The sequence below is a fragment of the Thermothielavioides terrestris genome, chromosome 3 (genome assembly GCF_000226115.1).
Source record: "Thermothielavioides terrestris NRRL 8126 chromosome 3, complete sequence".
NCBI classification, from domain to species: domain Eukaryota; kingdom Fungi; phylum Ascomycota; class Sordariomycetes; order Sordariales; family Chaetomiaceae; genus Thermothielavioides; species Thermothielavioides terrestris.
Window position 1 is genome coordinate 756500 of NC_016459.1, and position 24339 is coordinate 780838.

Genomic DNA, 24339 nt, shown 5'->3' on the forward strand with positions numbered 1-24339 from the left:
CCAGAAGGATGTGGAGGATCTGTACAACTCCACGATGGCAGGTGCTCGGGAGGACATGGAACTGTGCATCCTGGAAATGGACGAGGGAAAATGTGGCTGCAGCAACTGCATCCGCGAGCTGAACACTCGGATCGTCGACGAAATCGACAAGTGCAATCAAGCCCTCCGATGTGCCCACGACGATATCATCGACGGCATCAAGATAATGCGGAAATACCGCGACAAAGCACTCGCCCTCCCGGAATTCAAGCCACTGGCGGACGAGGATCTCCTCAAGGAGCCACCAAACCCATTCCGTGTTCGCTCGCGAGTCGAGTACTGGCTCCACAACCCATTCGACTCTAAATACGAGGAAGATTGGACACCGGATCGGTGCTATCCCTGGCGCAAGTGGGATTATAGGGAGGAAGGAAGTCCGGAGCCTTCCAAGGCCGCAGACGTCGGAGCAGTAGCGTCTAACCAAGCGACGCAAAGCACTACTGGGCCTCCGGGAGCAGCACCGGCGCCAGCGCCAGCGGCACCGCCCCCGGCAGCAGCCCCGGCACCGCAGCCTCAACTTCGCCGCTCGGCGCGAATCGCCGCAGCGCGCGCCAACCAACCCGCTCCACCACCCGCTCCACCCAAGCGTCGCCGCGGCCGGCCGCCGAAGCAGCCGGCGGCGCAGGCCCCAGAACCAGGGACAGAGCAGGCGCCAGCAGACGGCGGCCAGCCCAAGGCGCCGCTCGTCCTGGCCCAGACGGCTATCCGCACCGTCGTCGACATACCCCCCCACAGCCCGCAACCGCAGCCCCAACCGCAGCAAAACACCATCACAGCCGTCCGAACCGTCGCGCAGACATCCCCGCGCGCCACGCAACCTCTCGCAGAACAAGGCGGCGGTGCGCAGGGAAAAACACCCTCAGGAGCAGCAACAGCAGCAACGCGGTACCACAACGACGACACGCTGGAGCGCGCCTACGCGCGCGTGCGGGCCCGGCACCGCGCGCAGCAGCGGGCGGCGACGCTGCGGCGGATCAAGGAGCTGGTGAATAAGCGGCTGCCGGCGAGTAGGAGGATGAAGCTGTCCGATGATGAGGCGAGTGATGAGGAGGAGGATGATAATAAGGGGGAGGAGGAGGGCGGTCAGGGGCTGGGAGGGGTTGAGGAGGGTGATGAGGAGAGTGATGAGGAGGATGAGGGAGGAGATGGGAAAACGGATGAGGAAGGTGATGAGGAGGATGAAGAAAAGGAGGGGGGCGATGAGGGGAAGGATGAGAAAGAGAATGAAGAGGAAGAGGGTGAAGAGGAGGGGAATGAAGAAGAAGATGGAGATGAAAGGGAGGAAGAAGATGAGGATGAAGAGGAGGGTGAAGAGGAGGAGGGGGGGGATGAGGGGGGGGATGACAGGGAGGATGAGGCAAGAGAATGAAGAGGAGGGGAGTGAAGAGGAAGAAAAAGGGGACGAACACGATGAGCACGAAGCGCTGGAGCCAGAGGAGGAGGAGGACGAGACTTAAAACTTGACAAGGTGAGGACGGGAGATCATTCAAGGGCGTTCCTAGAAATCGATGTTCTACTGTTTTGTATCCGCACCAAAACCACCGCCGATTGCATTTGCAGAGCACCCGGTGTCCTTTCCGTGTCCGAGAGACTGTGGAACACTGCGCAAGACAGTCCTGAGACGGACAATGCGGAGCTTGTCATGTCATACGTGAGTTCCTGCTGAAAACCTTGCCGTTAGCTGGGGAACTCCACCCATTTCCAGCTGTCGACTCACACTGCGACAAGGTTGTGAGTCCATCCTTTGCTATCAATACGAAGTTCAATCTTGTACTGGTAACCTGTGCACCTTGATCAAGTAGGACCCATGCTCCCCCCCCCCCTCCAACAGAAACGACCTAAGACGTTGCAGGTTTCTGTTCCGCTCGCCGAAGGAGAGAAAACAGTTTTCTTAAGTCCTCCTCACCACATGAACGTTGGGATTCAATCTCACGTATCTGTTGCCGCTGCCATCCTAGAAATAGAATTAGCCCGCTGACTGAGGTAAGAGGAGTTGAAGAGTTGAAGATAGATACCCTGGTCTCTTCTATGAGTCCCAACTCAACCAGCCGCCACATCGCTTTGGTCATCTGGTACTCCACAAGTTGCGATCGGTACGTCTCCAAACTGAGTAAGGCGACGACCAGGGAGGGTTGCTTTGCACAAGCCGTCACATCCTTACGACGACCAGGGAGGGTGGCTTTGCACAAGCCGTCACAAAAGTCTTCAGAAAAGAGTAATCTGGAACCAGGTGGTCGAGCTTCTCTTTGTCGTCCGTCGTGTCGTCGTCGAGAGATGGAACAAAACGTTCCAGGGCGTCGCCGGTAAAGCAACATCCATAGATTTCTCTCAGTTGTGAGTGCGAGATGCGCATGATCTCCTCGACTTCGTCCTCGCCCAGTCGCTCCTCTTTCTCTTTCGAGTCACGGAGCATTTTCAGGATGAGATGGACAAAGGCAACTCGAAGATGCAGCGTCCGAGGATGGTGGCGACCGAGCTGAGTGCTCTCACGCCGGATGGCGGCCTCAAAGCCCGTTATCAGCTCTCGGAGCTCCACAAAACGGGGCCGGTTGTCAAACGCCATGATGAGTGTGCGTGTGCGCGGGAGGAATCCGTGTTCCACTGGCTCGGAAAGTCGCTCTAAGAGCTTGTGAAAGAGTGACATCGCGGCTTTCGTATTTCTGGAATCCAGGTAGCTTTTGATGCGTGCCAGGTCGGATGCCAAGTCCCGCTTGAGAGCCAAATCGGACGCAGAGTCTGATGGGGACGGCGAATCCCGTCCCAGTGTGTCTGACGTTTCTCCCGCGGCTGTGGTGCGCGATGGGAGGTCGGGACCTTTGCCTTTGGGAGACCGGCGACCGGCCTGCTGTGGCTCCTTGGGTGTTGGTGTTGGGTCTCGACCTGGCCCCTCCTCGGCTTCTGTGGGAGCTCGAGCAGGTGATGGAGTGTGTTCATCGCCGAGAGCGCTGGAGGCTGTGGCGCATGGTCCGAGATCGCCTGAAGCCTCATCAATCCGGATTATCTGATCGAACAAGTCATCCGAGCGTGAATTGCCGTCGCCTTCGGAGCCGTGCTGCCGCGCTTGATGATTGTACCGCTCTCCCACTTCTGCCACCGGGCCGGGAGTTGGGGGTATGTCCATCAATGGCCCAGCTGCACCGTCCTGCGCTAGAGGTGCTAGGGAGGTCGACTCAACATGGTCCTCGCGGAAGTTAAGGTCGGACATGGGCATCGAGAGATCAGAAATGTCAGGCAAAGACAAGCCGAAGGTGGTGGCATCAGCGGAAATGAGGTCGGAGGCAATGGTGCTGTTCTGGTCTGGGCCTGAGCCAGACACATGCGACATCACGCCGGTCTCACCTGGCGTGAGCCGGCTGGGGACGGTCCCTTGAGGCTCAGGATGGATCGGGCGATCCTGCCGCAGTTCCATCTCAACATCCATGAAGTCCCAAAACGGTTGCGAGGGCCTCGGGTCTTGTGAGTGGGAAGAGCTGGCTAAACCCTGGTGACGCCGAGTTGCCCCCTCAGGCCAGTCTGGTGATCTTAATGTCCCTGCACCTTCCTCGATGGTTGCATCTGTGGGCACCGAGACCTGAGCAGGGGGTTCCGAATTTTGAAAAACGACTGGCTGAGAGGTCGTTGGTTGAGGCGTCCCCGGAGGGGAAACGGTTTGGTACCTGACGGACGGTGGTGTTGCTGTGATGATTTATCAGTCAGCACCCAACTGCCCTGAGCGATTGAGAATATTGATCGAGTTGCAGCTTACGTCCGTGAGATGGTGGGGAGTACGGAACGTCATTTGGGATCCCGTTCGCCTTCTGAAACCTGTCGATTTTGTGTTTAGGAACCAGCCGGTCCCTCACCCAGAATGCGAGCTCATTCTTGCCAGGCTCTTTTAGACGCCGCCTGTGCTGCACTCGAACTATTGCCTCCATCTCATGCTTCTTTACCTTCGTGTCCAAGCCCCACTGGCTGATGCGATGTCGATATTGCCTCAGGCTGTGCATTGTATGAGAAGGATGACCCATTATGGCGGAACGTAGGTAAAGGTACGCGAAAGAAGTTGAAGAGACGATTGGGACACACCTGGCTTTGAAACCAAAAGTCCGCTCCATAAACTCCATCAATTGTTTCACTGTTCCACCGGCCCTGAGATGCTGTTTGATATGTTCCTTGAAGGGTTCCCACGCCTCTGCTGGAAGGTTGGGATCGCGGGGCTTTCGGTTGGCCGTCGGCATGCTGGCGGCCGCCGGAACCGTCGTTGGTTCATTGGAACCTGAAGCTCGGAGGCTATACCGCCCAGTGTCATCAACGCCCGCGACGTGGGTTGAATAAACCGATGTTTTGCTCCGATCGGAGCCAGTCGGTTGAGGAGGCATCGAGGACATTGAAATGGCGCTCGGAGGAACTTGGGAGAAATGGAGGGAATCCGTCACAGGGAACTCTTGAGCAAAAGGACGATCCATCGGGAAGCAGATGCGCCTGGGAAGGTCGAAAGTTGTCCACGTTGACGGCCAGGACACGGATCGAAGGTAGAACAGCAGATGGGGTTTCAAGCTTGTACTTATAATTTTCAGGAGTCGGCCACCACAAGAGAGTGAGGCAACAAGCGGACGAGAACCGCATCTCCAGCCGCAATTCGCATGACTGCGGAGAATGCACTTTTGGTAAGCTCCCAGGAAATCCGAAGTGTCTCCATTGGCTGCAAACAAAAGTCCAATCTGTCCACAAGGCTATGCAGAAAGCGCTAGGTGGGCGCCTTGGTCGTTACACTACATGAGGTGGCGAGTGGGCGCGGCTCCCTGCCTGTTCTGGGAAGATTTGGACTTTTGCACTCGGCGAATTGCCTGCCGTCACCCCAACGTGGACGGCCTCCATGAACCCCCGGGCCGTGGGCTGGACGTTCAAGAGGTCCCGCCAAGACTATCGCCAGGGCGTTTGCACCATCCCCAGGCCCCAAGGGATACCCGAGGGCTGAAGGAAAAGTGGAGATTTTCGCAGCCCTCTCTCCTTCCAGGAGAGAGAGGCATAAAATTGGCGGACGTCATCTCATTGGCGGACAATCACCGATACGCCTATTCTACACCAAACTTTGTTAGTACAAAACAAAACTTTAAACATCTCAACAACCATTTAACCAAACTCAATAGAATTTTAAAATTATAATTTTTAATAGAATAGCTCTTTATTTTGAAATTTTAGTTTTTCTATCTTAGGGTTAGGATTATAGGAGGCTTATTTTCTTGGGGTTAGGGTTATTGGTAGGCAGAGGTAGGTGTCCGTTTTTTATTGGGGTGTCCGCCAATTTTGTGCCCCTCTCTCCCGGAAGGAGAGAGGGCTGCGAAAATCTCCACTTTTCCTTCAGCCCTCGGGTAGTTGACCCTCTTAAAAAAACATCCTAGATTTCTTAGAAAAACGACCCAGCCAGAGGTGGCCCGTGCGCTCCCACCAAAACCTCGTAGCGAACATCACCGGGCACACGCCCCGGATAGCATGTCACGAAAGGAATCGCGACAAATCGACGATGCGAAGAAGCTGGAAAATACAGATTTGACTAAAAGCGTCGAATTGGCTAAAAAGCTAAAATCACTTCGTAAGTCACGTGATTTTGTCTTATTGATAAGCGGCCTCTTATCGATAAGAAGCTTCGGTAGTTAACGCTGAATAGAGGTAGCTAGCTTCATCCGTCTTTGCAGATGCTCTCTCCTTTAGGAGATAACGTCTCAATTGACCGTTTAGATCGCTTATCAATTCCTATCGCGATTCCTATGGTGACATGTCATCCAGGGCATAAGGCGATGTTCGCTGCGAGGTTTTGGTGGGAGCGCACGGGCCACCTCTGGCTGGGTCGTTTTTCTAAGAAATCTGGGATGTTTTTTTAAGAGGGTCGTCGGGTAGTGCGCCGAGGGTGCGGGGGTCGGCGCCAGCCCCCCTGGTTAAGGGCTCGGATCATGGTTAGGATGCTCCAAAAAAAAAAAAAAAAAAAAAAAAAAAAAAAAAAAAAAAAAAAAAAAAGAGGGGGGTTTCGTGAAGTTGTTGTTGCGAGTCTTGCGATTTTTTTTTGCTGTTGATGCTCTTAGCGCCGGCAGCCTCCGAAGTTCAGGTAGTGTCGCCTTGGCCGGGACCTCTTTCACGAAAACCCCTTGTGGCCGCGACCCCCGTCACCGGCGTCGCCGCACGTTACTATGTACTACCGCATCAGACAACACTCCAGACGCCATCGTGCCCGGCGTCCGACGCTCTTGGTGCCCGATGACTACCTGCAGACCTTGTCTCGGGCGAGCACTGAGACGTGGTTTTCGTTCTGCGCTACGCTCCCCCGAGTCCTTTCCTTAGGTACCTAACCTCGCCTGATCTTCGCCCTGCCGCTGCGCTGGAAATTAGCGCGCGACTGGCATGTGCTGTGTCCCTTGCATAAGCTGTAATAAAAATTTGCCAATTTTTGCTTCATTGGCCTGAATCCTTTTGTGAATATTCGGTGAACGTGCCCGGTTGTTGGAAAACCAACAGGCACCATTCCACGGTTATCTCACTAACAGAGCTTATTGCAGTTGGAGTTTAAGCACTCGAGAGCAGCGCAGAAGAAGTCGAGAGCTACCTATGTTTCCTCTTCATTCCTCCTCGGCAGTGGCGGATGTCGCCCGGTTCCTGTACCCGTGGCATCGCCCTCCCGCCCTGCTCTTCTTGGCTCCCGGCGATTCGTTGCGGGAGGGCGGCGCGACGGGCAGGGAATGGAGTTTCACTGAGCAGGACACTTTAATGTCCACCATTGTTGGTCAAAGGTACCTGGTAACTCACGCAGCAGGTGTGGCGCGGCTCTTTTCGATTGTTTGTGCCCTCTACCAATCATGCTCTCTGTCACAGAGGCAGTTTGCGTTAGCGTTCCATTGGATTGCCAGCATTCCAGTTGGGGAGCCAGGGGGGCGTGAAGCTGCCGGAAAGCTTCGAGTCCCGGACCAGGGCTAAGCTTTGCATCTGTGGTGTTAGCCCAGGCGTCATCGCCCAGCGATTGAACGCCCTCTTTTGTCAATCTCGCGTATCCTCACACCGCTAGATGTCACATGTCAAGAAGTCCAATAACGATGGGTTATCTCTGGGCAGAGGTAAAAAAAAAAAAAAAAAAAAAAAAAAAAAAAAAAAAAAAAAAAAAAAAAAGGAACAAAAAAAAAGGAACAAAAAAAAAAAAGGAACAAAAAAAAAAAAAGGGGGGGGGGGGGGTATGTATACGGTCTGGGGCTATCGTGCAATTAATTCTACCGGGTTTACATCCCGCTAGGTGCAGTGGAATTCACAATCAATGCTTTCTGGCCGGCCTCTGAGTGGTAGGGCACCTAAAGTACTGGGCAGCCTGTCCCCTGGAGATTTTAGTGGGCTTCAAGGAGCTCGAAAGTTGTCTCCCAGTCAATCAGGTGGGATAAGGTGACCGCGGGATGGGACCATCAGCTCAAAAATCGGATCCTGCAGCGGTTCCAAGTTGAGGTTGGGCAGGTGATCTTACCCGGTGTAACCCAGCGGCTGCAACTCGGCCCCCAAGCGCATCTACACTAAACACCTGATGGAGTTAATGGTAACCAACTGTTGGTCGCCCTTCGTTGCACCGAATCCCCCGTCAGCCCGCCATCGGCGTCGGTTTGTTGGCCAATCTCATGCGTGAGGAAGACGGAATCGGTCCTGCAAAGAACCTCCGGCCGGAACTAGACGCCGGTAAAGGGGGTAAGATGAGTTCAGGCGGGGGCCTACGAAGGATGCGGCTCGCTGACATTTGTCCGAGTTGAGCCCAGCCGGATGAAGAGGCCAGAACCCAACGAAGTAGGTACATCTCAGGGGGTCAGGCAAACATTTCCCTGAAGACCTCTCACCGGCGCGCATTCTCTGAGGGGAATAGATACTCATGCCGCTGACCTAGTGAGCTAGAAGTATCTCAACGACCAGGCGATAGAACCTGGTGTCCGACCTGTGCAGGAAGCGAAAACTGCCCAATGTTGGCGCGCACCGGTTGCCGTCTTACGCCGAGACTGAGATTGCAGCTCGGTTTCTTATCCCTCGAGCGCAGGGCCTGCAAGGAAGCTTCCAACCACCTCCATAAACCGTTCCCGGTCCTCCCAGTGGCTCATGTGGCTCGAGTTCTCCAGCGTAACCCAGCGGACGCGAGGAATTGTTTGGAACCATGGGTCCACTGTGAGATCCGTCACCTCGTCGTACCGTCCGTTCAGCAGTAGCGTCTCCACCTGGATCTTGTGCGCATCCTTCCAGCCCTCCCAGTCCTTGAAGGAGCCGACGACGATGAATTCGGACGGGCCTTGCCTGTTGCATTGCGTTGGTGCGTCAGATCGCTTCAGCAAGAGGGAGCCAATGCGTATGTTGATAGTTGATAGACACACGCAAGTAGAATTGCGAGGGCATCTCAATGATACTCACATAGTGTGGTACACCGTCGGGTCGTCCTTGAGGTTCTCAAACGCATTCGCGACAGCGTCGGGGTAGGGATCCAGGCGGCAGACGTGGCGGGCGTAGAAGACGGCCGCGGCCTTCTCGAACTCCGGACTCTCGTAGTCGCCGCGGCGCTCGCAGTCCTCGATCACCGTGCGCACGTCCTCGGGCAGCTGGGCCAGCAGCCTGCGCAGGCCCTTGGCGAACAGCGGCATGCTGGCGGGGCCGCTGGAGATGACCAGCTTCTTCAGGCCCACGGCGCCCGAGCGGGCCGCGTACGCGCCCGCCAGCATGCCGCCCCAGCTCTGGCCCAGGAGGTAGAAGCCCTTCTCGCGCAGACCGAAGTGGTCGACGAGGTTGTCGAGCTCGGCGCAGAACAGCTCGAAGGTCCAGAAGGTCGTGTCGCCCGGCTTCTCGCGGAAGTGCGTCGAGTTGCCGCAGCCGATCTGATCGTAGAAGATGATGGGGATCTTGTACTTGTCGTACAGGTCTACCAGCGAGGTGAGGTAGCGGTGGCCGGCGCCGGGTCCGCCATGCAGGGCGATGAGCGGGGGCGTCAGGGAGTCCAGGCTACCCACGATCTGGACGGACGTCAGTTCTGCCAGCACGACTTTGATGATGATAGCATCTGAAGCAAAAGGGAGCACGAGAGAGGGATTGCCAAAATGGGAGATGAACGACGTGCCTTGTACCAGGTCTCAGCCGGCTTGCCGGCATTGGGCGCGTCGAACGGGATTCTGCCCTCGGTTGAAGGGGTCGCCGCCGCCATGCTGACTTTTCTTTTGCAACCGTGAACCAGATTTCTGCTTTGCGATTGCCTGTGCTGATGGTTTGAGACAAAGGAACCTGGAAGTGAATGAGAGAGGGGTCCTGAAGGTATTCTCAGCCTAGAAAAAAAAGGCGGGTCGCGCCCCTCTGTGCCCGTCCAACTTGGATGGCAGCTCACGTCGTTGGGGTCCGTGTGTGCCGTGTGTCCCGCAGGTGTTGGTTCTGCTGACTTTGGCTGACGGGTCTGTCAGAGTCGCATGCAGGGCATTGTGAAGTACCTACACTACCTTAGTACAGTACACTACACTAGCCGGATGCAACATGCGTGATTCGAAATCCTTGGGATGAAGAGAACGCCTCCCAATTTGCTTTTCAAGAATGTTCCCATGCATGTCATACACCTCCTCCAGGGTATGGAATCCTACAGTTCAACCCTGGTTTGTTTCCATGTTACTCCCGGTCTGGATTCCGCAGTTTGGTGCTTGCGCCACTTTCTGACAAGGACTTCACAACCAACCATTGTGGTTCTCAAACACCAGGTCAAAGTGGGTCCAAGAGAGGTCTGCTACGCACACACTTTTTCTATAGAAGCCCCAAACATATTCTACAACAGTAGCCCACATAGTGCTTACGCAAATAGTAGAAGGCTCTAGATATAGATATTCAGTGCCGTAGAGTCCGAATCGGCAGTCAGATTAATAGTGCGCGCAAGACGCGCTAAGATCTAGATAGATGTAATATTAGTGTAAAATACCTTCTTTACATTAGATTTTGCGTAAAATACATGTAATTTTACAGATATCTAGGTCCATCTAGATCTCGGCGCGTCTTGCACACGCCATCAATCTGACTATAGATTCGGATTCTACAGCATTGAATATATATAGCTAGAGCCCTCTACTCTACGCGCAAGCGCTATATAGGCTACTGTTGTGGAATATCATCTTGGGCTTCTATGGAAAAAGTGTGTACGTAGCAGACCTCTCTTGGACCCACTTTGACCTGGTGTTTGAGAACCACAACAAAAATCGGCCCTTTAGCCCACCTGTCATCTCTTCTCATGGTCGATATCGCAAATCCATGGAACGGGTCGAATCCAAACCACCAACTGCATTCAAACCACCACACTTGCGTTCGATCCGCCATTGCAACCAATCCACCACACTCGAGGTTCGAGGAGGCCATTCAGGAGGCATGGGCGGCTAACCTGAAGACTTCCTCCGACGGCTTGCATGCTCAACGCCCTAACGGCTCCGCGTAATAATTGAGAACCGGGGGGTGCTGCATCTATGTAGTACTGTAATGATGCTTCCGTTGCAATAGTATACGTATGTAGCAACTGTATGTGGCTTTGACTGATTCGGGTTTAATTGATCGACTTGTTCCGCGCTAGGGTTCACCCGCCTCGCTTCCAGGTTTTCTCGGCCGCAGCTGCCGGGCCGAGCGCGATCTTCAGCTCCTCCTTGCCCATAGTGTATCTGCATCTCCCTTGTCCTTGTCCAACCCGATGAGATACACTAGCAACCCCTGACATCCCTCTTAGCAGAGTAAAGCCGGACCCTGTTATGGTGAACAGCATTGACAACCGGCTCCGGTGTTCAATCACTCACTTCTCCCGCGCGAGTCATCTTGAAGCTCAAGCCTCTTCCTTCCCCTCATAGGGCCCCGGCAGATACGTGTAAGTTCCTGGAACGAGTGCCCTCTTCCTGGCCCAGTTACTCAAGCTATCCCACTTTATACACGTTGTTACCGCGCTCGATCTCAGCTCCTTGTTGAAGGGGTCGTGAGAGTCCTTCACCCACTCCGCCGTGTACAACGCGGTGTTGGTGTGGCACATGAGAGCTTGGCGAATAGAATCAATGCAATGGTCTGTAAGATGCGCTAAGTTAGTCTCCGCGTAGTCTGCCTGCCTGCCTGGCTCTGACGGAGGTGCGTGATGCCTTGCCTGAATGCGCCTTGGAGAACCCCTCCGAGTCCTTGGCGTCTCCTAAGAGCGGACCGTAGTAGTCCCAGTGCACCACCCGCCGAAGGTTGTAAAGGCAGTGCATGTGGTGATACACGCCGAGAACACCGACGTAGTCGCCGCCGTTGACCCTGACTCTGTGGGTGCGGTTCTCGTGCAGGATGCTCATCTCGTCCTCCGAGATGCGGATATTCAGAGCTGTAGGGAGATGGAGAAAGACTGCGTCAGAGAGCGCAGCCACGCCAACCAGTATTGACAGGAGAGGCTTCTTCTCACCGTACAACAAGTCCTCCCAGGCCGCATCCACCTCCTCAGATAGACCCAGATTCCACGGGTGCTGCATCTCACCCCATTCCGGTCTCTCCTCGTACTCCAAGATCCTGTCCGGCAGGGCTTCTGTTTTTCAGCATTCGGTAGACGCTATCGGGTGTTCCTCACGTGCTGAAGTGTTCCTCATGCCTAGCTGGCTTGCAAGACGTTCTGCCCACCGCGACGTGCGCGGTCAGCACACCGGCAATGTACAGCAGGAGAGCGACGGCGATCAGAGAGACAGCGTTGGTGCGCAACCACAGACGAGCCCGCTGGCCGTGGCCGCGCCTCGGATGACCGCGCGATTGCAGGTCCGAGGCGCTATCGCAGTCGTCGGAGCAACTCGCCGTATCGAGCAAGAGCTCTCGTTAATCTTGCGACAACTTCTCCATGGTTAGCATGGACGGGGAGCACAGGCGAGAAGTCTCGAAATGCAGATGCCACGGAGGAGAAAGCTGAGTCAAAGGTGTTCGGTCGGCGCGCAACGGCTCGATGATAAGCGCATGTAGGGTAGGCGTTTGATGCAAGTCTGCCTCCCTAGGACTCAGGGAGGGACTTGGCTGTAGACTGTTGTTTCTCTCGTCCCACACATCACACCAGTCCGAGGGACTTCTCGCGTTTGGGTCAGCCGCGCAGGAGCACCTCCTAACCATGGGTCTGAGCCGGCCACACGTCCAAACAAGGCTCGTGACTGGCCGGCGGAGACGCTCATCACGATCCTCCTGTGTCCCCGGGCGCCGTCTAATAGCTGACAGTGTGATGACAACGGCATGATCCAGCACGACTGCACCGTATTGCAATCCTACATCCATAAATCAATAATTGATACCAGAGGCGGTGTGATTGTGCTGGTGGGCAGCAGGGAGGTGATCGGTTGCGAGTCCAATGGAGATGCCCTCTCAAAGCGGCAGGTATGCAGTTGACTCTTGTGTGAACATGACCTTGCCGGGACTGCCGGTGCTGCTCTGTTCTCAAGACGGAACCAGACCACCAGATGCCCATAAGGCCAAGGTCTTGCATGAAGGATCAGGCGCAGAAGTCGGACCTCTCCGTACATGTTCTGTCTTTGGCCCGGAGGCGTGAATATCCAGCATCACTGCCGGTTCTGAGGTTTCTGGCGCCTATATAACGCTCACTTCAAGCATACCCTCTCCCAGACTCCCTGCTTTCTTGCCCCGCGGACCTGCTCCAATCTCCTGAGCCCCCCTGATTATCTTCTTCTGTTGCCTGCGTTCCCTCAATCTTGCCCGCTTCTCCACCGCTTCCAAAATGCTCCTCAGCATTCTCGTCTTCGCTGTTCTGGGATGCGGCACACTGGCGTCTCCGATCTCAGGTATGCCCTTCGTCCTTGGGGCTCAGCCGCCGCTCTGACCCTCGCGACTGTTCCAAGACCCTTTGCTCACCTGTGCTTACCGCAGCGAATCGCAATGTGGGATCGGCCCTCGAGATCGTCTTTAACGACGCCCCAGTTGTTGCGGAAGAATCGGCGCCCGCGGTGTCTGAGGAGTGAGCGCACGCTCTAGTTACGGTGGCACTCTAAGTCTTTCCCCGCATGCGATTGTGGCTCTTGTGGAGCGATGGAGGATTAGGTATTTGGAGGAAGACGGCCCGGAAATGTTCGAGGCAAGAGACATCAGCTGGCAAAGGAACTGACACGCTACAGCGAGCTGCAAGGTGTGGTTGCAACGGTAGGATCGTAGCAGAGCATCGGAATACAAAGAGAGTGCGTTGTTCCAGTACAAAGGAAAGCTAAAGAGCGAACAGAGCATAGTATATATATATCCAAGAGTAGGGAAACTATGGCCAGTGCGTTATACCAAGCTCTAAACCCCTTACCCCTGACGTGACATACCCCCCAGTTGTTCAACAGAGCGCCTAAGTATATACAATTGAACAACTATACTATAAAAAACTATAATATAGGAAATCCTTATAAATAGTAGGTTATATAGAAGTAGGTTGTATAAAGCTATAAGAAATTCTAAAGTGCGATTCTAGCTAATTAGAGCGCTTAGATCTAAGAGAGGTATAAATTCCTACCTATAGGAGCTTAAACTTCCTTCTTCCTATATATATCCTCTTATTTGTATATATAGTAGCTACTACTATTATCACTATTCCTAGCTCCCTAGAGTATATAAAACTACTATACCTCTATACTTTGATATCTTTTTAAATGAATCGCTTATACCTTCGCCTACTCCTTTAGAGTAGGGTAATAGCGCCGAAGAGCTTATAGTAGAGCCTACTACCCTATATACCGCTTCTAAAGAGCCTACTACGCCTTCTTCTAATCGGCATTATAGTCCTCTAGTCGAGTAAGTTATATGCTCTTCCTTCTAGTTCACTACTATATCGCCCTAATATACCCCCTAGTTATACTCTATAAATAACTATAGAGTATAAGATCTTATACTTAAGTTATATATACATTACTTTTATAGGCTTCTACAATAAAATCTATTACAACTATAATAGCTATAGTATATATTGCTAGTACTATAAACGCTTTAACTATAGCTATAAGCTGATCCTACCTATTACTATAGAGAAGGTATAAGCTCTAACTATAGCTATTAACGACTTTAACTAAAAGGTGAGTCCTAATTATCTATTACTCTATAACCTCCTTCTAATAGCTAAGTAAGTAGCAAAGAAGATTCACCCTATACTTCGTACACTCTTAAACGATCCCTAGGAGGTTAAAGAAAAAAGAGAGTAGTAAGATATAAAGATAATAGAGCTAAAGGAGTAGCAGCTTTAGTAGTAGATATAGGAGTAGATATAGGAGGGTCTTATAGTCGTCTAGGGTAGAGCCCTAGATAACCCCCTCGGTTTTATACCTACAACGTTGATAGAAAGTAAGGTATAGGAGATACTCTCTAAGTAGGTAGAGAGCGATAAACTAGTTGATAATCGAGAGCTAGAGTAGGTTGTTATATATACAATAGAGCTAGTAAAGCGGTTAAAAATACGAGCTAAGATCCTTTAGCTTTAGGGAAAGGTAGTAATAATAGAGCTTATTAATCGTTAGAATATATAAGGCGAGAGTATAGAATAGCAATAGTAGATAGTCTTTAAAAAGAAGATAGTTAACTCCCTTGCTCTTTTCTTGCCTAACGTATATTTTAAAGGTTTAATAGAATATAGAAGTGCTTGAACTTCTACCTCAAGAGCTACTTCGTTAAACCGTTTATAGGTATCTATACTATAGGAAGATAGAGTATATTGAACTATTTATTCTAATACTTTTAACAAAGCTATATATTGTAAATATCTATATAATATAGATAAGTATTAATCTTTGTATACTCTCCTACTATAAGGCGAATCGTCTGCCAATTGTTATAGAAGATCTTCTAGAGCTCTCTAGTCTCGAACACAAGGTCCTTAAATAAGCGCTTTAAAGCGATCGTCTTAGCTATAGTAATCGATAGAGCTTTCAACTCTACCTTAGTAGAAGATATAGTAACAGTATCTTACTATATAGCCTTCTAAGAGATTAACCTACTAAAGAGCATTATAATATAGCCCTATAAAGAGTATTATATATCTAGATCGTTAGTATATAATACGTTGGATATAATCTAGAGTACCTAATAAACGACCCTACCCCTATACTATATATTAAGGAAGTATATAGTATATAGGTACTAGATAACTTATTTCGCTATTTTAATATACTCTAGTCCTAGATTCGTTAGGAACTAAGAGAGCTTTGTAGCTATAAATATAACGTTGGGCTAGATTATAACTATAGAGTAGAGGATCGAGCCTATAAGCTCTTAGTACAGTTTAATCTACTTAGAAGTCGCTTCTCCCTCGAACTTACAAAGCTCCTCTATAAAGAGAGGAATAGCTAAAGTATTTATAATATTAAAGAGACTATACTTCTTTACAATCTTCTTAATATACTAGTTGTATATAAGCTAAATTTTATATACTCTATAGTTATAGATAACCTTAATCCTAAGGAAGTATTTAATATTACTCTACTTATATACCTTATACTTTGCTTTAATACCTTTTATAATATACTCTATAGCTATAGCGTTATCTCGATAGTAAACTACTAAGAAGTTATCGATATAGAAGATAAGGATTATCTTCTTCTTAGGGTCGAGGAATAGGTAGGGTTCTTCTATAGAAGGCTATATACTAAGCTCTTTAAGAGTATTATAGAACTTATTGTACTATAGGAGTAGTAAGTCCTTTAGCCTATAGAGAGCCTTTAGAAGCTCTATATAGATCCTTAGTTTCTTAAATCCCTCTAGAAGCTTATAAGTCATCTACTCTATATCTAGCTTCCTTGTATTTAGGAACGTCTACTTAATATTGAACTACTTTACCTTAAGGTCAAAGTACATTGTAAACGCTATAATAATATAAAAAGAGTATATAGCGAAGGTAGCTATATATATATTCGCGATATTAGTAGTATCTTATAGATCGCCTTATATATAGATATACGCCTTATACTTCTTAAGGTTGCTATCCTTGTCAAGCTTATAATTGAACATCTATTTTAAGGGCAAAGGACGTATTTTCGTATACTCTCGCTTAATCTCTTGCTACGTTCCTTTGCTTATAAGATTATAGATCTCCTTATACGTAGCTACCTTAAACTCCTTCCTATATAGGTAGTTCTCTAAGTCTCTCTAGCTCTTCGAAAGAGGGAGGAGCTTAATATTGTAATATATCGTTAGTATCTAGCTAATAGCGGTAATAAACACTATATATAGGGTCTAAAACAACTCTAGGGAAAGCGTCTTAATACCCTCCTAAGATATAGGAAAGAGCGTTTTATTACTATCGTAGTGTTCCTAGGAAGTAAGATCTAGGTAATCAATCTAGAACCTTAGCCCTAGGTTCTCCTACATTTCTAATAACCTAATAAAGAAAATATATATATACTCTAAAGCTATATTCAGAGCTATATTCTTATACGCTTTTATAGAAGGCTTCTAAATCTATATACTCCTCTTTATAGGTATAAGATACTCCCTAGGCTTATATTATAGTTTTAATATACTTGTTCCTAGCTTATTAGTCGAAGGTTGCGTTTATAGAGCTTTAGGCCCTATAGGCTAAGCATCTTATTCCATTATATATTCTATTGTATTGTAGAACATATCCTTTTCCTTACTTTATAAAGCTATAGGCTCTATAGATAGAGACGCCTCCTTATACTTACTTTATAGAGCTAGGGGCTCTATAGGCGGAGAAGCCCTATATTCGCTCCTAGGGGCAACGCCTTATAGGATAGCTATAGCCGGCCTAAGATCCTTAGATACTCTACTAGTCTCTAGAAGAGCATTAGAATCATCGACCGGACCCCTATTTCCGTTATCACCTCTATCTATAAGCTCTTTCTATAGCTAAGTCTACAATTTTAGTAACATCTTAAGGGTTAAGAGTCTACCCTATATATACGCTTCCCCTACCTCTAAGTCTTGACCTAGTAGTATACTTTTATACTTGAGAACTATAATAGTAATAGACTTAAACGTTAGTCCTCTATATTCGAGTTTATAGAACGTTCGAAGAATCGACCTAGTGTCCTAGGTCTCTTTAACCCCTTTGTCTAGGTACTCTATTACCTCTTTAATAATAGTAACTTCTTAAATTAAAAGCTTTTCTTTACCTAGATAATAAAAGGTCTTCTTATCGAATATTATATTCCTTATTACAATGACCTTATTGAGCTTAGGTACTTAAATATAGTAAATGTTAGATACTCTATACCTAACTAAGTACCTAATTTGCCTATATAGTTGTACTTTGAATTCTCTTTTCTAATACCTAGCTTTATACTCTTTATCTAAAGGGTATACTCTATAGCTATATACAAAGATCCTAGACTAGTTGGGGTATAGATTTACTATTAACGTTTAGTAGAAGGTTAGCTTCTACTAACGAAAGTAGTTCTTAAACTAGGAGTAGAGTACTTCGTTAGGGCTTCGAAGACTATAAGTATAGCTAGGCAAAATAGAATATAAGAAGGCTACTACCTTTATTCCCTCTAGCTAGAGCTTTATAGGCAGGTTTACAATAGTAAATATCTTTATACTTTTAAGCTATAAGATTTGCTCTACTTACTTTAAAGCTCCGTTTAGCTATAAAGTATATATTAGCGTAAGCTCTAAGTCGATACCCTCGTTGTATACCTAGAGCTAGTAAGCTATTAGTTAACGATCTTCTAATACAATGACTCCTATATCGTTGTCCTAGCGGATCTTATAGACATTAAGTCCCTACTACCGTTTAACCTAGCGTTCGAAAGCTCTAACGGTATTAAAGAGCTTAGTTTAACCTTTATTAAAGAGTGTAAAAGCCTAAATCTATCTATTATATTCGTCCTTAATTGTAAGGAGGTACTAGGATCCGTTAAACCTAGGAGGGAATAAAAAGAGGTCTCAAAAGATACACTAGAATAGGCGTAGAGCGTAATACTTTATTTTATAAAACGTATTATACTCTCTAGTATATAACAGAGTATATACCTTATATTTGATTATCGATATTCTCTAGATCTTAACGTTCTTAGCGCTCTATACTAATGCCTAAAGAGCTTTCTAACCTAGATATCTAGATCTCTTATACTAGAGCTCCTTAGTATCTTCTCTCTCTTAAAGTATATATAACGTATATAACCTTATATTATTTTTATAAACAATTGTATTTACTATTACTAAGCCTATAAAGCTCTATAAAGGTTAGAGAGTACAAAGGTAAAAGGAAAGGTTCTTCGATTCTAGGAAAACTATATTAAACTTACGAACTAACTACTTAACCTTTATACTTTTCTTAAACGTTCTATACTATAGAGAGTAGTCTAGACCTAAATATTAGACACTAGCTATATATAGAGCGGTTTTTAATACGATATTAGTATAAAAGCCCTTTACTATAGCGACGTTCTTTAAATGGAGGTCTATAGTTCCTTTCCTCTACTCTTTATCTAGTACCTCCTTTATAATATACTCTCCTCTTCCTAAAATAGGGAAAGTAGTAGTATCTACTTCTATATAATCACCGTCTCTCAATAGTATAAAGGTACTAGGAACTAGGAGCTTTTTATCGTTAACAATATATAGAGTAGTATAGTTATCGAGGAGAATACTTTAAAAGAGCTAGTAGATAACAATAGTTAAGAATATAAGTAGGTAGTAAGCTCCTTTACTAAAGAGGCTTAGGTCGATAATAATATAGATGATCTTATTAGAAAGAGCTAAGCTAGAGTTCCCCTACTCTATGGAGCTAGAGCTATACTGCTTTTAAAGGCTCTTCTAAAGGGAATACCACTTTAGTTCGTTGAAGCGTTCTCTAATTTTAGCAATTTATATTTCTAAAAGCTTATAATAGCCCTTCTCTACCCTAGTGATTATTATCTAAAGAAACTAGTAGTCGACTAGCTTCTACTTATATTTACTATTAGCTTTATAAAGATATAGGTAGAGCTTTAAACTATAAAAGCCTATACTATTTGAGGAACTATTACTTTAAGCTACTCTTAAAGAGGTAAATATACTATAGCTAAGCCCTTTAGAATAGGCGTTGTCGATCTAGATACTAAGGCGAGTACCTAGCTTATCGAGAGTAGGAATTAGGCGCCTTTTAGCTTTAAGTACCTCGATCTTAGAGAGCTAGTAGCGAGCCTAGTCTAGGGCAATCCAATAGCCAATCGCCTCGATAAAGTGCTTAGAAGCTCTAGGTCCAATAACCTCTAGGATATCGAAGCTCTTTATATATAGGTACGCTTCGTTCTAAGAATAATACTACTTATATAGATTGATATCTGCTCTATAAACTTCTTATAGGACTATTATATATTAGTAAGTAGCTATATCTTCTATAAGAACATTAGTAGGTATAAGCTACTTATAGAGCTTATAGATAAAGGCTTAGAGGCTACTAAGGCTAATGTTTAAGATAACGATATATATAGCGTTAAGTAGAGGCTAGTAGATAGAGCGTATAATCTACTAGTTAATAAACGAATATGATTTAACCTTATTCTCCTAGATAATAGAGATTATAAAGTAGTCTTTATATATAGCTTTAAACTTAGTAGCAACCTCTTATTCAATAGGAGCCTAAACTTACTCTAGAGGAACGCCTAATGCCTTAGTATACTTTTTATAAAGCTCTTCGATTACATTTTCCTCTATAGGAACTTTCGGTCGTTTATCCTAAAGCTCGTTAAGAGCATTTAGATTATATTTATCCTAGATACTATTGCTTAAAGCTAAGATCTTAAGCTCTATAAACTATTTAGTCTAATCTATATAGGACTAGAGTATAATGGTTGAGTTGCTCTCAATAGTCGTTATATTGAGATGTAGAGCGTAAGAAAAAGAGAGAGAGAGAGAGAGAGCTTACTATAGGTTACTTACTATATACAATTATAGAGCGTCTAGGCTTATAACTGATATACTATAGTGAGCTACAAGGTATAGTTGCAACGGTAGGATCGTAGTAGAGCATTGGAATGTAAAGAGAGTGCGTTGTTCTAGTATAAAGGAAAGCTAAAGAGCGAATAGAGCGTAGTATATATATATCTAGGAGTGGGGAAACTATAGCTAGTGCGTTATGCCAAGCTCTGAACCCCTTACCCCTGATGTGACAGGAACTGTCGTTACCAGTGGCACCTCACCTGACACATCTCAACACAATGCCTAAGACTGTCCCGCCACCCCCGTACCTGTCACTTTGCCATGGTCTACTGTACACACTACTTCCGAATCACTGGTCTACGAAATCAGGTAGGCTAGGCTCACTGAGATGCGAGGCCCTACCGCTAGGCATCTTCATACCTGTCTCGGTTGAGATCCAGCCCCCGCTCCCGCCCCGTCACAATGTCTCCAGCCACATCCACCTGATAATCCGCCGTGATTAATGTAGTCGCTGTGGTCCCTGTCGCGGTAGGAGGACGACAAGTTCTCAGTCGAAGACATATTCATCTTGGCCCTGCCGTGCGAGACGGCCGACAGGTTGTCCCGTGACATGAAATTTTACATCCTGAACCCTGGTCTTACTTGCATCCGCCAACAACAATTTCCCAGCACCCCTGCCCCCCCTTCTTTTTGACCGAGGATGCTAGGAGTGGACCGGAGGGTCGCATCGGCTCGCCTATTGGTAGAGTACCGTAGTAGGAAAATGTAGCACCCAGTAATTGTTCTTTGCCTTCCAGAATGCCAAGATGCATTCCAATATCCAGGAATGATTCCGTTCATAGGAATCATTCCAAGCCCCCCCACTTATCCTACCTCTTTAATTGGCTAAATTCGAACATCGAGACATCAACACTAAGAAGTGTATCCTACCTTCCTAATATAGATAGTAGGCAGTTGCAACTTCCATCTTTCTTAACTACTCCCAACACTTCCTAACACTTCCACTGTTTCCAACACCTCTACCACTGCTATCACTGCTATCACTGCTATTACTACTATCACTGCTATTACTACTATCATTGCTATTACTGCTATTAATGCTATTAATGCTATTATACCTCTATCGCTTCCAACACCTCTATTATAGCTATTATAGCTATCACTGCTATTATACCTCTACTACTTCCAATACCTCTATTATAGCTATTACTACTATTATAGCTATTATAGCTATTACTACTATCACTACTATTATTGCTATCACTGCTATCAATGCTATTATTGCCATTACTACTATCACTGCTATCATTGCTATCATTGCTATCAATGCTATCAATGCTATTATACCTCTACTATTTCCAACACCTCTATTATAGCTATTATAGCCATTATTGCCATTATACCTCTACCGCTTCTAACACCTCTATTATAGCTATCACTGCTATCATAGCTATCACTGCCATCACTGCCATCACTGCCATCACTGCTATCACTGCTATCACTGCTATTACACCTCCACCGCTTCCAACACCTCTATTATAGCTATCACTGCCATCAATGCCATTACACCTCTACCGCTTCCAACACCTCTATCATAGCCATTATAGCCATCACTGCCATCACTGCCATTACACCTCTACCGCTTCCGACACCTCCATTATAGCTATCACTGCTATTACACCGTACTGCAATGTAATACAATACAATGTATCGCATTGTACTATAATACAGTGTAGGTAGCGGTACAAACCTAGGATATAGGGCCCTGTAAATATAGCGTATTATAGGGGGCGCTTGCTAACTAAGTATAGCCTGAATGATTCCTGTATACCGGAATGCTTATAAAGGTCTGGAAGGCATCTTGATACAATTGTCAAAACTTTTTAGGCTATGATTCTAGCGCCTACAATGGTTCTGACCTACCTGAGAACCCCGCTACGGTAGTTACATTCTTCACGCGCGCTGTCGTGAGCAGCATCGGGTGTCAGAGCCTGCATTTCCGGGCCCGTTTAAAAGCTCTTCCGAGGCCGTCTAGTCGCCACCGCCCAAAGGCCCTAACAGGACAAGTCAGCTCCACGCTGACTGGGAAGCCGTTCCTTGTTGGCCGCCCGCTTTGTCAATCATCCTCCTCGAGAACTCTCTCCATTTTCCCGTTAATTTCTCCCTACATTGGTTACGCTGCAAGCAAATCGGGGAGTCCCTACATTGCATCCCATTCCCATTGAGAACTGCCTCTAATACCAACTACCTCAACACCAAACACGTCAGCACATTAGCAGCAATACAACGAATATAGCGGCGAAAGGAAGGGAGATCAACAGCCCGACTGTCAGGCACAACAAGATCATGTCCTCCAGAGAGACTGAGCTTCACGCTTCCCCCAATGGCGCCGTCAAGATCCGCTCTGTCGTCTCCAAGCTGGACGATGACACGCTACTGCAGCGCCTGGGCAAGCGGCCTCTTCTGAAGCGCAGCTTCAACTTCATGTCTATGCTAGGCTTCTCCTGCTCGGCGCTGCTGTCTTGGGAGGGCGTCCTGGTGACCTCGGTGTCTGGGCTGCTCAACGGCGGTCCTGCCGGCGTGATCTGGGGTTTCCTGATCAACTGGGTCGGCATGATGTCCGTGTACGCGACCATGGCCGAGCTCGCGTCCATCGCGCCGACGGCCGGCGGGCAATGTAGGGATCCCCCCCCGACACCTGCGTTGTCCCACGGCATGCTGGCAGGTGTGGGATCTCTTTTTCTATACAACAGACCACTGGGTGGCTATGATGGCTCCCAAGTCCTCTCGCAATTTCCTGGCCTACCTGACGGCCTGGCTTACGACGCTTGCCTGGCAGGCCATGGCAGTGTCGACGGCATACATCATTGCCACCATGCTGCAGGGCATCATCATCCTATCGCAGGGCCCAGAGCCGACGTACGTGCCCGAGAACTACCAGACAGTACTAATACTGTGGGCCTCGGTGATCTTCGCCGTGGTTATGAACTCGACGACGGGGCGGGCGCTAGCCAGGTTCGAAGGGCTGGTGCTCGTGCTTCACCTGGCCGGCTTCTTCGGCGTGCTCGTGCCTATGGTGTACTTCGTGCCGCATGGCATTGCCGGTAGCAATGACGCGCGCACCGTCTTTGGAACCTTCCTCAACACCGGCGGCTGGTCCTCGCAGGGGCTCTCCTTTCTCGTTGGCTTCCCGCAGGTCGGTACCTCCCTGATCGGCGCCGACTGCGCTGTGCATATGTCGGAGGAGATCAAGTCGGCCTCCGTCGTCGTGCCGCGCGCCCTGCTGTACACTATCTTCATCAACGGCCTGCTGGCCTTTGGCATGATCGTTGGCCTGATGTTCTCGATCACGGACCTGGACAGCGCCCTCGAGGCTAGCAACACGATGTTCTACCCTTTCCTGGAGATCTTCCGGACCGCCGTCAACTCGACCGCCGGTGCCGTTGCCATGGCCTGCGTCATCCTCGTCTTGGCGGTGGCGAGCGCCGTCGGCGTCTACGCCTCGGCCTCACGCATGATGTGGTCGTTCTCGCGGGACCGGGGCCTGCCCTTCTCGAAGCTGCTAGTAAAGGTACGACTCCCACCTGGCACCTGCCTTGGCTGCCTTCTGTAGTCGTCAGCGCCAGCTAATCCGTGTCACACAACCACGCAGCTCACCAAAAACGCCCTCCCCTTCAACTGTATCCTCGCGACCCTGACCATCACGGTGCTCCTCTCGCTCGTGGCCCTAGGCTCCTCGGTCGCCCTCAACGCCCTGCTCTCGCTGATCATCGCCGCCCTGTTCTCCACCTACCTGCTCGTCACGACCCTACTGCTCTGGCGCCGCACGACGGGCGCCATCCAGCCCTACGTCGTCGGCGCCGAGAGCCTGGACGCGGACAGTCTTGCCTGGGGACCCTGGAAGCTCCCGGAGCCGTTCGGCGTGCTAAACAACGTGTTTGCCTGCGTGTACTGCGTGTTTTTGCTCTTTTGGTCGTTATGGCCGCAGTATACCCCGACCACGCCGACCACGATGAACTGGAGTGTGCTCATCTGGGGGTTTGTGGTGCTGGCGAGCGTGACCTGGTGGGTGCTGCGGGCGAGACACTATTTCAAGGGTCCAATCCGGGAGGTGTGAGTTGGAGACCGGGAACGAAGATGCTAGAGATACTAAAAAAAGAAAGAAAAGAAAGAGAAAAAAAAAATAGAAGAAAAGAAGAGTGACAGAACACTTATGGGAAGAAGAGAGAGCCTGTCCGTACCTGCGGAATCCCCATTTTCCACCAAGTGAGCGCCACAAGCCCTGCGAGGCGGATGTCACGGACTGGGAGCCCGCTGCTGCCGGATAGCCTAGAAGTAGGACAAGGAAATTTAGTGTAGCTGGCCTATGGCGATGTATACCTCACTGTATTGATGCTCACGATCTTTAGAGCTCTCCTTTCTTGGTCCGGAGCAGGCGGACCAGAGTAGTGGACT

The 24339-nt window shown here is 48.5% G+C and overlaps 5 protein-coding genes across 5 annotated transcripts; 2 read left to right on the top strand and 3 right to left on the bottom strand.

The window, feature by feature from the left end:
• The first annotated feature begins 1311 nt into the window (after positions 1-1311).
• Positions 1312-1649, top strand: THITE_2116483 (uncharacterized protein). Its single transcript, XM_003653891.1, has one exon. It carries the CDS (start codon positions 1329-1331, stop codon positions 1494-1496), a length of 168 nt encoding a protein of 55 aa, XP_003653939.1. The 5' UTR covers positions 1312-1328; the 3' UTR covers positions 1497-1649.
• Positions 1650-2188: 539 nt separating this feature from the next.
• Positions 2189-4256, bottom strand: THITE_118023 (uncharacterized protein; the record flags this gene model as incomplete). The annotated part of the gene is made up of 4 exons (XM_003653892.1): positions 2189-3342; positions 3379-3714; positions 3785-4017; positions 4105-4256. 4 exons carry the CDS (start codon positions 4254-4256, stop codon positions 2189-2191), a joined length of 1875 nt encoding a protein of 624 aa, XP_003653940.1.
• Positions 4257-8054: 3798 nt separating this feature from the next.
• THITE_2144921 (uncharacterized protein) lies at positions 8055-9539 on the bottom strand (the record flags this gene model as incomplete). The annotated part of the gene is made up of 4 exons (XM_003653893.1): positions 8055-8322; positions 8437-9029; positions 9134-9190; positions 9519-9539. 4 exons carry the CDS (start codon positions 9537-9539, stop codon positions 8055-8057), a joined length of 939 nt encoding a protein of 312 aa, XP_003653941.1.
• Positions 9540-10852: 1313 nt separating this feature from the next.
• Positions 10853-11573, bottom strand: THITE_53202 (uncharacterized protein; the record flags this gene model as incomplete). Its single annotated transcript, XM_003653894.1, has 3 exons — positions 10853-11107; positions 11142-11377; positions 11456-11573. Coding segments are annotated over 3 exons (609 nt in total), but the record flags the coding sequence as incomplete, so codon positions are not given.
• A 10657-nt stretch (positions 11574-22230) lies between these two features.
• Positions 22231-24001, top strand: THITE_2144922 (uncharacterized protein; the record flags this gene model as incomplete). Its single annotated transcript, XM_003653895.1, has 3 exons — positions 22231-22561; positions 22638-23455; positions 23537-24001. The coding sequence occupies 3 exons, from the start codon at positions 22231-22233 to the stop codon at positions 23999-24001; spliced, it is 1614 nt and encodes a 537-aa protein (XP_003653943.1).
• Positions 24002-24339: the final 338 nt, after the last annotated feature.